The sequence below is a fragment of the Melozone crissalis genome, unplaced genomic scaffold, assembly GCF_028551555.1.
Source record: "Melozone crissalis strain CALT ecotype California unplaced genomic scaffold, PUWL_Pcris_2 ptg000005l_1, whole genome shotgun sequence".
In the NCBI taxonomy this organism is placed as follows: Eukaryota; Metazoa; Chordata; class Aves; order Passeriformes; family Passerellidae; genus Melozone; species Melozone crissalis.
The window spans coordinates 29,447,961-29,461,047 of record NW_026535783.1 but is presented as its reverse complement, the minus strand read 5'-3'; the positions used below and the strand labels follow the sequence as shown (position 1 = coordinate 29,461,047).

The 13,087-nt window shown below is 39.3% G+C and overlaps 1 protein-coding gene across 4 annotated transcripts in view; it reads right to left on the bottom strand.

Moving 5' to 3' along the window:
- Positions 1 to 13,031, bottom strand: part of HOOK3 (hook microtubule tethering protein 3) — an 85,747-nt gene extending 72,716 nt beyond the window's left edge. For all 4 annotated transcript variants that reach the window (XM_054289998.1, XM_054290001.1, XM_054290011.1 and 1 more), the window contains exon 1: positions 12,932 to 13,031. In XM_054289998.1, coding sequence (XP_054145973.1) covers positions 12,932 to 12,988 — 57 coding nt within the window. In that variant the 5' untranslated portion in view covers positions 12,989 to 13,031. The remainder of the gene's footprint in view (positions 1 to 12,931) is intronic.
- Between the last annotated feature and the right edge of the window lie 56 nt (positions 13,032 to 13,087).

Genomic DNA, 13,087 nt, shown 5'->3' with positions numbered 1-13,087 from the left:
TATATGTGTGTATTACAATAAAAGACAATTCATGTTTCAGTGGGAAATTCTGGAGGTCTTCCTCTGAGAAGGCTCTCAGAAAATCAAGTGCACACCAGCCAGATTCTCCTTACACCTTTGGAAGAGTATATTATTATACCTTTGGTATAAGGACTCTAGGTCATGTAAGGTACAATTAGTAATGCAGACATTCTAGCAATGCCATTTAACATTAATTTGGAGTACAGGCACCTAGGTGAATTTTTCTTTTTTCCCCTGTATTCTGGAGAAAAAAACTAACACTCAAGTAGGAAAAAAAAGCCATTATATGAATGAAGAGTCAAAAATTGAGCTCTCAGAGCATGTTTCCTGGTCAACTGTGACCAGACAGTAATAATGAATGATGTCTCCATGTTCCAAAAGTACATTAATAAATTACTGAGTGGCATATAAGACAGACAAAAGTGACTTCTGCACTTCTGATTCAGATTTTCTTACAGCATGGTCTGAACTACCTGAAAAAACCCCACAGCTGCCTCTCCAGAAATCAAGAAGCCATCATAGGTTGTCAGGACACTAGATGAAAATCAGAGTGGGTGGGTGAGGAAAAAAACCCACGCATGAAAGCACAACATAACAGGATACAACACTGAATTACTATTTTGCCAGAAAACTGAATTTACCAGTTGTTTCTGATTTGTGGCAACAATGTTGAAGGAATACAGAGACAACTCTGAGTCCCCAATTCAGCAAAATATTAAACAATATATAATAGTTTAGAGCTACAACAATAAGATCTGCAAAAACATTGTGGATACTTATGCTTGAAGAAGTTTAAGATGCTAAAAAGATAAAATTATCAAGCACAGACAATGAAAACTTTTCTTCTAATTTTGTGTATTATACATTTAAATAATGAAAATTGAAATAATTTTGCTGCACAAGACTCAAATCAAAAAATCCCTTAAGAACTACTACTGTTACAGTTTTCCAGAAGTAGACAAGGTTAAATATTCTTTTCAAACAAGCAAAAGCAACATAATTAAGATTTACAGAGTGCAAACTAACCAGGGTGTTTTAGATTTATTTTGTAACTTGATATAATAAAAGGGTATGTAGATGATATCACTACACTGAAAGATGAGCAAGTCAAAGATAAGCAAGTCTATTTCCAAAACACAGAGGAAAAGGATGCACATTTTCTGTTATTTTGTGTATAATTTTATCATCATACTTCCCTAACACTTTACATAGAAAAAAGGTCTAAACTACCATTAAGGTTCAGTTAACCTGTCTAAACTCTTTCTTCCTCCCATAGACATACATGTAAAATTTCCATGGAGGAAAATAATGTTTCTCATAGTTAGACATCAAAGAAAAGAAAGAAACTAATGTGTCTTTTATCTGTATAAACATTTAAATTTCATAATAAGTGAAATTTAATTTTACATTTAGTTTACTTATTTTTTATATTTAGTTTTAGTTAAAAAAACTATAAATTTAGTTTTCAATTGTGCCAAATTTATACTGCAAAACATTTACACAAATCTTAAAAAATAAAGAACTATATACTTTTCATATCCTTCAGAGATATGAAAACTACAAATTTCCTTCAAAAAACTTTACACAAAATAGCTTTTCAAATTTACATCAAAGTTAAACTCCTATACCATTGCCATTTCTACAATATGCTAAACTTCAGTAAGGCAATATGTTCACTTTCCCTCTAGGGAAAGTAAGAATTCACTTTCCAGAAGGGAGAAAATTATAAGAATGTGGCAAATGATAAGAATGTGGCAAGACACAGAGTTCCAGCTATTGAGACAAGCAAATTGTGTGTGCGTGCCTCTAAACAGCTATTCAGTAACAGCTGTTAAAACAGTGCTCTTCCTGTGCATTGTGATGCGTCTCCTCCTGGAAGACTACTCTCCCTTCCTGCACCAGCTGCTCCTCTGCTCCTACCTCTTCAGTGCTCACAATGCAGTTCTCATCATTAGTTCCACAACACTGAAAAATAATTTCTGTTTGCTGTTATGATTACTGGGGCTTTTTCCCCATTTCCTGAACTGCTGTACAGAGCCTGTATGTCATGTCTGTGGGCACACATGAATCTCATGAAGATCAAGGCCAAGTGCTGCATCTGAGCTGGGGCAACCTCCCCTACCAACACAGGCTGGGGGAAGAACAGATTGAGAGCAGCCCTGCCAAGAAGGAGTTGGGGGTGCTGGTGGGTGAGGCTGAACATTAGTCAGAAATATGCATAGTCAGCAGGTTAAAGGTGATTTTTACCCTCTACTACTCTCTCATGAGACCCCATGACTCTTAGTACTACGGCGAGCTCTAGGGTCCTTCGTACAAGGAAGATACAGACAAGTTTGAGCAGGCCCTGAGCAGGACTTTCTTCCTATGATGAAAGGCTGGGAGAGTTGGGGTTGTTCAGCCTCGAGAAGAGAAGGCTTCAGTGAAACCTCACTGTGGCCTTTCAGTACTCTAAGGGAAGATGAGGGCAGACTTTTAAATCGGCCCTGTAGCAAACAGAAAAGCAGTAACTGTTTTAAATTGAAAAATCATAGATTCAGAGTAGATAAGGAAGAATTATTCTATGATGAGGGTGGTGAAACACTGGATCAGACAAGTGGTAGATGCCCTATCCCCAGTAAGGCTGGGCTAGGCTCTGTACAACCTGATCTAGTTGAAGACATTCCTGCTCAAAGCCGGGGGAAGGGGCAGGGTAAGGTTGGACTACATGACATTTAAAGGACCCTTACAACACAAACTATACTATGATCCTATCACATAAGACTCAGAGGAAAAGAAAGGGCTAAAGGGAAAAACCTCAGCCACTTGACTTAATCACTAGGTCTAAAAGGCCTTCATACTTTCCATCAACTATCCTGCAACGAGAGAAAAAGTATTAATTTTACTGAATATTAATCCAGATCTCTGATCCACATGGATACAAAGAGTCAAATTTTATAAAAACCTTAGAATAAGAATTAACAGGTTACTGTTACAATGCAAAGGACGTTATCACTGGGGACTAAATAATTGCTTCAGGAAGACAATATCTTAGAAAATTTGAGTTAAGAATTCCTGGTTACATATATGACTAGTTAGGATTTGTTAGCTACTAGGGATAGGATGCAAAAATGTATTTTATGAAAAATACTTTTGATATGAAGGTCAGTGAACTGGACAAACACTCAGTTGTCAAAGACATTAGGTGAAAACCAGGATAAAAACATAATGGGGAATCCAGCATCCCATGAAACTTAATGAGAAAAAGAAAAAAGTAAAAAACCAAACAAAGCAAACTAATTCTACCTCAAAGAAAAAAAACATTCTCAATGACCTTTTCCTTCTCAACATTAAGGGATAATGAAAGACTTGCTCTTTGCACAGTGATTATATACATGGCTTGGTTTCTATTAATGATGGAGTTACATAACAAACCTCTTAAATATTCTTTTGGAATAATACCTGAAATTCTTATTAGTGGTTCTTAGCAGATAAAACTCTGTGTGACTGGTTACCTTAAGCCCAAACACAACAAACAGCAACATCCAGTTTCCAATTTATCCAGGCAAAGCACTCCTCAGTCACGAGTGGGGGACAAACTGAGCATAAGTCCACAGATTCTGACCAACCTGCTTGTTTGTGTCAGGTTTTGCCACTCTCTTTCCCTCTCCTTACCATTATAAGTATTATTAACAATTATTATTATTGTTTTTATTAGCATATTTAGTACTATGTTATATTAATTATTGGAACTATTCTGTATTTATGTTATGTCTAGCCTATTATTATTGTTGTTGTTGTGTTGTTTTATTTCAATGATTAAATTTTTCTTATGTCAACCTGCAAGGTTTACCTTTTCTTTTCCATCCCTCTTCTTCCACTTCCGCAGGGGAATCAGTGGCAGAATGAGTAAATTGTATGATCCTTAATTCCCAACAAGGATTTAGCCATGGCACCACCAATTTAGAATTATTCATCCACTATTCCCCTATATCTGTGGAACTGACCATGCAAGCTTACAGCTGGTTGCTATGCAGAGCCATGAACAATGCCACGCTAGTACAGAAGAAACAAATCACAGAGACAAGACAGGGAGAAGTGGCTGCGAAAGGAGACACGAAAGGAACCAGCTTCACTAGTTGGATGCAATGAGCACATTGGCAGAGACGAATAAGGTGAGTTGGACAATTCTGTCCTTGCACATTAATCCTGTATCCTGTATTACCCACAAGATCTGCAAGAATCTCACTAAAACATTACTCAGCTTCATTGCCTGGAGGAAACCAGAATAATTCTCCGCACAGCAGTGAGATAATTGATACACACAGTTGTTTTTCCTCAGATGTAAAATTCTTGTATTAAGACAGTCTTTTCAAATTAGAAGCGGATTTTCATCCTAAAAGCATATCTTGTCCTTTTCGATAACTTGAGGGTTTCTTTGCCCATTTTTCTCCTCACAGTTCATAGCACTGCAATCTTCTGCCTGCATGGTCATGGCATAAGTTGTTTTTTCATGCTTTCCAAGGTAACAGCAGACTGCGTGAAACAAACAATGGGGAAACAGATTCTCTAACAAGCAGCAGCTTTATTCCAAGATATGAATTTGTGAATGTTTCCACTGATTTTCAGGTTGTCAGACTTTCATTACTACAATCTCAAAAGTTACTTGTGATCCAGCTGTAATGTTAGCTACTCAATTAGCCCAACAATGAAATGACAAGGTTTTAACATTACTGTTCAGGATGGGGATTCTTCTAGGGAAGAATTTGAATATTATTTTTTTATTAATTTGCCTCTCATTTTATGTATATTGTGTTTAAACCCAAATATCTGAATAGGCCAAAGCCATGAAATATCTCAACCAAAGTATTTATTCAAAATGATGCTTTTTCAGTTATTAAATATTTCATTTGCAGAAACACAGTGCAGAAAGCAGAAGACACAGCTTAACTAAAGCTTACTTACTAAAGGATTTAAGAGATAAGAGAGCCAGAGAGCCATGACAGCAAAAACCAGCTACTACCGCACTGTCTTGGCATTGCCACTAAATTGCTGCTAACTGATGTCTTCAAGTATGAGAAATTATTAAGATATTATTAAGATACACTGAACAGAGTCTCAAGTCTGAATGGTTTTTGGTTTAACCATTTCAGAAACATTAATGAAAACACAATCTAACCTACCCACTCCTGTGGTAAAAATTAATGTATTCCTGTTTTCAGGAATACATACTTTCAGTTGAAAGCCAGATGAGCCAACTGATGAAAAAGAATTCTAAACAGCATTTGTAATGAAGATAAAATGAAGATATATAATACATAAAAGAAGGCCTAAAACAGCAACATAAACCAACAGTTCTTTTCAAGCCTTCGTCTGTTTAATCACATTTTATTTAAAAGTAATATGTATCAGCAAATGCTTTCTCTTTTCAAAATAAAAGCCACTAATAAAGTGCAAAATTGCCAAACATTAAATCAATAGACCCACATTTATGGGATACATACATTCACACTGCACCAAGCACCAATGAATTTTAGAAAGCTTCAAAAGTGCCTTTAAGACTAGAAGCATCTTCTTTTCTTTTTTGGGGGAAAAAAACCAAAAAACAATCCAAAACACAAATGGTAGGCTTTCCAGGAACCAGTAGCTTCCTTTGCTAACCAATGTACAAATTTTTCCATCTCTACTGCCCAGAAGAGACAAAATAACACACTTATAATGATGTCATATTGAACACAGAAGTAGAATATCTTCTACCTTCAGCACTCTGACTCACAGAAGCCCAGATAGTAATCCAGCCCACAGAACTGGGACACCTGAAGTCTCACCAAAGGATAATGAAACTTTTCTGTAAAAGTATGTGTTCAATAAAAATAGCAGAACAGCGCTCAAAGAACGAAAGAGTGAAAATCTTTCTATTCTGAATTAAGATGGCTAAGCTAGTAAAATCTGAACAACATCAGGCAAATGTGCCCAAACAGATCCAGACTAAAGTAAGTACCAGGCAGCAAGATACAGCATTTTTGTAAGGGTACATGGCCAAGAAAAGTCAGTTTACTTCTTGGCTAGTGGCTAGCTAGAAAAACTGCAGAAATGTATACATATTTCTAACATTACTTAAACAAACAAAAACCAAACAAAACCAAACAAAACCCCACAAAAACTACAACACAACAAAACAAGAAAACAAACAAAAAAACATCAGAACAAATCAACCCCCCCCAAAAAAGAACAAAAAAAAAAAATAAACAAAGCCAAACCAACAAATAATAAAAAATAGATTACAGCCTTCCCCTTGCAAAATACAGAAGAACAACTATTTAAAGCCCATCGTTCCAAACTTTGCACCTATAATACAGATGAGAAACAGTCTCTATTGACAGATGAGAGAAATACCTCTCTTCCCTGAAAAGCACAGAAGATGAATCCAAGAACACTAAGTTCTACTGAAATACCATCTGCATAAACTTTCTGACCCGTGGGGAAACACAGGCTTTCACAGGATCACATGAGTAAGAAAGATTCAGCAGCTAAAAGATAGGATTAAGAAAAAGCTGGCACTAAATTTTCAGCAGGTTAAGAAATTTCTGACAAGAGGTCTAGGACTGGTAACAGATGTATCTGTAATCTGTAAAATTAGCATATCTTGCCCAGTTTAAGTCTTTTCCTTTTCTTTATTTATATTTCAACAAGCAATTACCTGAACTTCATGGAATTTTGTACAGAATAAGATTTTTCAGAGGCTGACCAAATTCCATAAAAAAAGGCAGTAGCTATCATGTAACAGGTAGCCATCTTCTGACATTGACCATAAAATTAAATCATTACCCCTGCCAGAGGGATCAAGCCATGCTGGACTTTTTTTCTAACCACAAATGGGGCAGTAGAATTCATAAAGTCAAAACCAAACATGCACACAAAAAACACACAAAAATAAATCAAGAAACAAAAAACCCACACATAAATTCTGTTGCAGTTAATCACACACTTATTTCTACTTATTCCTACACTGAAGTGAAACTATGGATACATTGCTGCCATAGCAAACAAGTTCACTCAAAGATTCATCTTACGTAATCCTGAAATGTAGAAAGGTCATAATTCATTTAATACTTAGCAACACTGCACTGAATAAATTACAGATGCTCATTTCCCTGACCTGTTGTCCCCAAAGCATAAACCATGCGGTTCAATACACATTTCTTGTTTAATATTTTAACTTAGCTGCCTTGAGAGACAGCTTAAATGGGAGGTCCACAAGGGATACAAAGCAATATTACACTTACAGCATGACACACTTTTGCAAAGAAATTTGCAGCTTAATGGCATGAAAGAGCCCTAGGAATCCCAGGGCTAAAGCACATTATCATCAGATTTACAATGCATCTTCTTGTGCAATACTTGCTCCACTACCTGTACCACTTCCTGTGTGCTCCCTTTGAAAAGATCCCATCCCTTTGTGGCCCCAGCTAGTCCACTGAAACACAACTCCAGCTTTGTATCCATTCAGAAGCTTCTGCCTGACACAGGCAGGAGCAGAGCACTGGCTGGACTCCCCCACCCTTAACCTTAGAGAGATTTTCCCTTCACTGAAACCCTTCTCCTTTCCATGCTGTCTCTTTGTTCTCTGCTCTGAATGAGCAGTACTAAGGAACTCACAGGGGTGAATGGTCTAAGTTAGGCATGGCAAATGCAGACAGAAAAACAACACAAGCATACTCTGCAGTGCAGGAAACCACTACCAGTGGTTAAAGAAAGAGTTAATCCTTCTCGCTTTCCTGTATGGCAGGACCTGCCAGGCTGTTGGCAAGAAATGCCACAAGGACACTACTACTCTCTTCCCCTCACTTTCAACCATGCATTCCTGCTGTAGCCTTGTGCTATTGTTGGTTGCCATGTGACAGATAACCTCGCTGTTGTTTTGGGGTTTTTTTTCTAATTAATCGCTAGGACTTGCAAATTAAATTGATTTTAAAACCCCAGACTTAGGTTCTGAAGCTGGGGCACTTAATAAGGTGAATTTAGGCAAACACCTTTCTAAACGACCACGCAAAAGAGGCAGCCAAAACGGGAGAGCAGAAAGTGCAATTGTGTAGCAGGGGAGAGAGGAGACACCCAAGGCTCAACTTGAATGTCTACACACTGTAGCAAAGATTTCTAGCGTCCATGAAGAGCAGAAGGACAGAAGATAATCTCAACGTTTACAAGCCCCAAAATATCACAATTAAGACAGAGAGTTGTGCAAAATTCACAGTTTAACTTAATCTCTTTAAAACATTCTGTATTTCAGAGAAGACAGAAACAGATTTCTCTCCACACCTCCCACTTTGAGATTAACAAGCTAACAGAAAACTTGTTTCCTTTACACTCTCTAAGGTTCATAGTTCCCAGCAGCAAAGTCTGTTTCTTTTCCACCAACATCTCACAACCCCTCACCAAAAGATGAGGGGGCAGAATTGGAAGCTGAAATTGAGCACATACTAAATCCCATGGAAATGTCTTTTTTCTTCAGAGAACTTACTGTAAATATATACTGTACAGAACAGCTCTTCAGGAAGGAGAAAACAGGAAAAAAAGCAGAATGTGGGACAAGGCCCCAAAGAATGAAAACCTAACAGTGTCAAAATGCATGCATGATGAATGATGCCAGCACCTCCAGATTCTTTGTTCAGTCAGACTGACTTAAAAATTGGGGGGACGATGGCAGGGAACATATACAAACCATATCCTATTACCTTTAATTATTATATTCCTATATAATCAGCCTTCCATCACTTGCTCTTCAATATAATCTTGAAGAGAAATTCCTGTTTCTGCCTGACTTCTCAGCAATATGTTAAAAAAAATCACTCATCTAATAATGGTGCTAGACATTCCAGCTCCTTCAAACATGATGAATGTTACACGCAGAATATTACAGTCATAGACAACTATCCCTTTAAAAGCTGAAGCAACAGATTCTTGACTATCTTAGTGAGAGGTCATAAAATATAAAAAAAGGTTGTTCAGCTTACTGGTCTTTCATATTAGTTGCAAGGGCTGCAAGGTTCCTCAAGCCATATTCCACAATTGCAGACAAGCTCAAGTGGTTTTGCCCTCTGAACAACAATACATTGTGTTCAAAAGAATAGTTTTCTTGATTCCCTGTCATCATCAGCACAATCAACCTCTCCTAAAATATTTTTTTTCAAGAGGTAAGACATGTTGATGCAATTATATTATCAGAAGTAAATGAAACTCTACAACTTTGTGGTCAGTGGCCAAGGAGTGGAAGAAGAAACAATTTAAACAGGGACAGCAAGTTGCCTACAATCTTGGCATCTACAAGAAAACAGAAAATTACTTAAAAGTGCAAATGCACAAGGATCAAGAACAGCATAATAGTGTAATCTAAAAAGAATATAACTGGATGGCGAGGAAATACAGCCTTCCCAGTAGATTCCCCTAGTAATTCCTCTTTGACTAGAGTGCCTATCAAGCATTTGCAAGCAGCCGTCCTGTGGACTCTGTTTCAGTAGTTGGTCACAGGTAGTTGGCCTCTATACTTCATACTACTACAGAAAAATCCTTACAGTTGGGGATAGGCCATGACACAGAAGACAGAGATACACTGTACTGAGGAAATTTTTCAGCCAAAAAGAGAGAAAGGTCAATATAAATAATCAAAGTGCTTAAAAGGTGGAGGATGCTGAAACGGGAGACTTGCAATGTTCAGAAAGTTCTCACTTATCACTAAAGTTTTAACAGAAACTCTGTTTGGCCTTGAGGGTTGGAAAAGAAAGAAAGCAGGCAAGATGCAGTTTGGTGGAGGCAGCACATACTAAAATAAGAGATATTTATCACAATGAAAGAAAGTTTATGACATCTCCACACCAACTTACTACTTACAACCACTTCACAGCAGCCTCTTTGTTTACATACCAATGCTAAGCAATCTTTTCAGTATCATATCTTAGTTCTACGCTAGAAAAGAAAACTTCTCAGGTTACACAGCAAAAGCCTGTAGCTATCACAATGATTTCATACACATTAAAGTGTAATTGGCACAGCCATGTTTGGCAGCTCTCCACATTTTATGAAATGCCTCAGCTATGTATCTAAGTTGAGAGTGCTCCTGACACTACACACACACAAAAACAACCCAAACCAAACACCAAAACCCAATGTGTTCATATATAAACCAGTCTTAACTTTAAACAGAAAAAGAAGTTGTCAATCTCTGTTAGATACATTGAAACAACTTTAGTATTATTGCAGTTTACCTCACAGCTGCATTTTTATAAACTATCTTGGCTGAACTGCATCTTGGACAACAATCCCATGGTGTGTGGGATAGTCTCAAAAGGGAGTTTTGTGGGAGATTTTTGGTAGAGCAACAATTCTACAATTATAGTAAGTTGCTAACACTGCCAAAGTGCAAATATCAGTTTTGAGAGGCCAGTACTTGGACTCCAGTCCTTCGTTCAGTTTTCCTCAAGTTGCCACTACTGTGGCTGTCTCAAAACAATATCACGGTCACCTGCTAAAGTGGTATTAAGTCAAAACTCACCCAGCTGTTTAAAATCCTGAACAAAAATTACTTAGGAAGCCATTTGATGGCATTGTCAGAGAGGTGAAAAATAAACAAGAAGTTAGCTAGAGCCAAAGCCTAACAACAAAAATGGATATTGGCAGAATATTAAAAAATAAACCAAAACATATTCAGAGGTAGGCAGCTTGCTCCAGCTTAAAGACAGCAGAAGAGAAATCACAGGTATGTAGGATAAAAAGCCTAAGTGATATTCTCCTTAATGAAAATCATTAGTTGGTAGAGGGAGGAACACTTTCTTCTCACCCTATATCCATCTGAGCAAACAGTCATTCTAGGCCAAACAGGTTCTCAGACTTGGAGAAATCCTTATCTATTCAAAACACAGACAAATCAGTTTAAGTACTTCTGTATGAATGTTAAGCAAGCAACCTGGGAGGCTAAACCAGTTCTAAACAGCCAGCTTCTCTGGCATAATGGGAAATGACTGGCCTTCCCAGATGCGCATACACTGTTATTAAGACAGCTCTACCCTCCTATCTAAATGAACGGTTTCCCAAGAATCATTAGGGGACTTGAGAGAAAGCCAAACAAAAAAAAGCATCTTCTTTATACACAGTCAGTTTCACTGAGGAACAAAAAACTTCACTGCCTCTTCTGCAAGTTTCATGTATGCTGGAATAAAGTCACCTTTCTTCATTTTTTTATTACTGAATCTGTTTCAAAGCCACATTCCCACATAAATGACAAAACTGTAAAATAACCTGTAACTTCATATATTCATCTCAGAATAAAGCTGATCCATTCAAATGCTGTTTAAGATGATTTATTTCTGCTAACCAAAAGAGATGCAGCTAGTCTCCTCATTAGCTCAATATCTGAGAAGTGTAAAGGCACGTGTGTGGACCATTTCTACAGACAGGACCAGGCTGCACGGGGTACGCACAGCTTCAGGACTGCAGATTATAAAGACTGGGCTTCTCACTCAACTTTTCTTTGCCAGTATGAACACGTATCAACTTACTCATATTGGGATTTTTATTCCCCACACCTGAAAGAGAAAGCATGGAAAGCCCAAAGCAAAATAAGGGGCCAACACTTGTTCATAACAAATATGGAAAAGCTGGCAGGAACGTGAAGGAAAGTGAAACTCAGTGACTTATTGCAGACCTACGTGAAGCACTTCTCCGAAAACCTCTTCCCCAAAATTGTCATCTTCTATACTTTCCAGGCCATGTGCTCACCTCTAACAATAAATTATTTCCCTTGCTCATCCTTTCTGACTTTCATTGAGAAATCTAACCTGTTATTCCCCAGGAACTTACTCATCACCATCAGAGCTTCAGTCAGCTCTGGCTTCTCATAGAAAAAAAATATCTGAAAATTTCTGTTTCTAGTTAACAATCAGTTGTATTGCAGAGTTTCATATTCTAGGTATTTACTTGGCAATTTTGAGTATAGAAGGGAAAAAATCCAAACCAGCCTCAAACCAAAATCCAGAGGTTTCAAACAACTGACCAATTATAACTCAGCTACTACAGAAAGTTAAGTTCCACGTCTGTGTTACGGTCATTGATCAGACTACAGGTAGCTGCAAAGCCAGGTTTAATGTCCACCATACTTTGGCTGCTCTTTGAGTGACAGCATAACCAAAAGACATTTATGGGAAAAACTACAAACATTAAAGTAGTATAAAGTAATTTTTATCATAAGATCATAGAACCATAAAAGGGTTTGGCCTGGAAAAGAACCTTGAAAATCATCTGGTTTCAATGTCCCTGCCATGAGCAGGGACACCTTCAGCTAGATCAGGTTACTCAGAGCCCCATCCAACCTGGCCTTGAACACCTCCAGGAATAAATATATCACCACTTAGGCTGATACTGTAAAATCCTCGGCCTCATCGGTGAATTCTGTCTCTCGAGACTTAACCTCTGCTTAAAAAACAGAGAAAAATAAACAGGCGGAAATGCAAGTTTCCGGTCAGAAAGGCGGCCTTGCGAGTCAGAGGGCGACAGGCAGGTACGGACAACAGAGTACTGACATACCGACGGCATAGGAGGGACGCGAGCCCCGGCCTGCAGCTCGCCAGCCCAGCCCGGGCGCACCTGGGGGCGCTCCCGCGCCGGCCCCCCGGGCCTTTGTTCCCCCGCTGCACGGGCAGCGTTGAGGCGGAGCACGGCCCTGCCCAGGCACCCCCGATGCGCCAAGATAAGACATAAACAAAGCAAGGCCGGACCGCCGGGGCTCCGGCGACCTGGCCTGGCCTGGCCCGGCCCGGCCCGGCCGGGGTGCGGGCCGCGGGGCCTCCATCACCGGAACGGAGCCGCGGCGCGGCGGGAGGCGCCCGGCGCCGCGGCCCTGAGCCGCAACCCAACTCGGTGCGGGCGGGCAGCGCGCACTCACCCAGGTGAGCAGGCTCTCGCCGAGCTCGGCGCGCTCCAGGCTCTCCACGTTGAACATGGCGGGACTGCGGGGCCGCGGCCGGGTCGGTACCGCCGGTCCCGCCCCGCCCCGTCCCGGGCCGGGCGGTGGCGCCGACACGTCACCGCGCCCTGACGG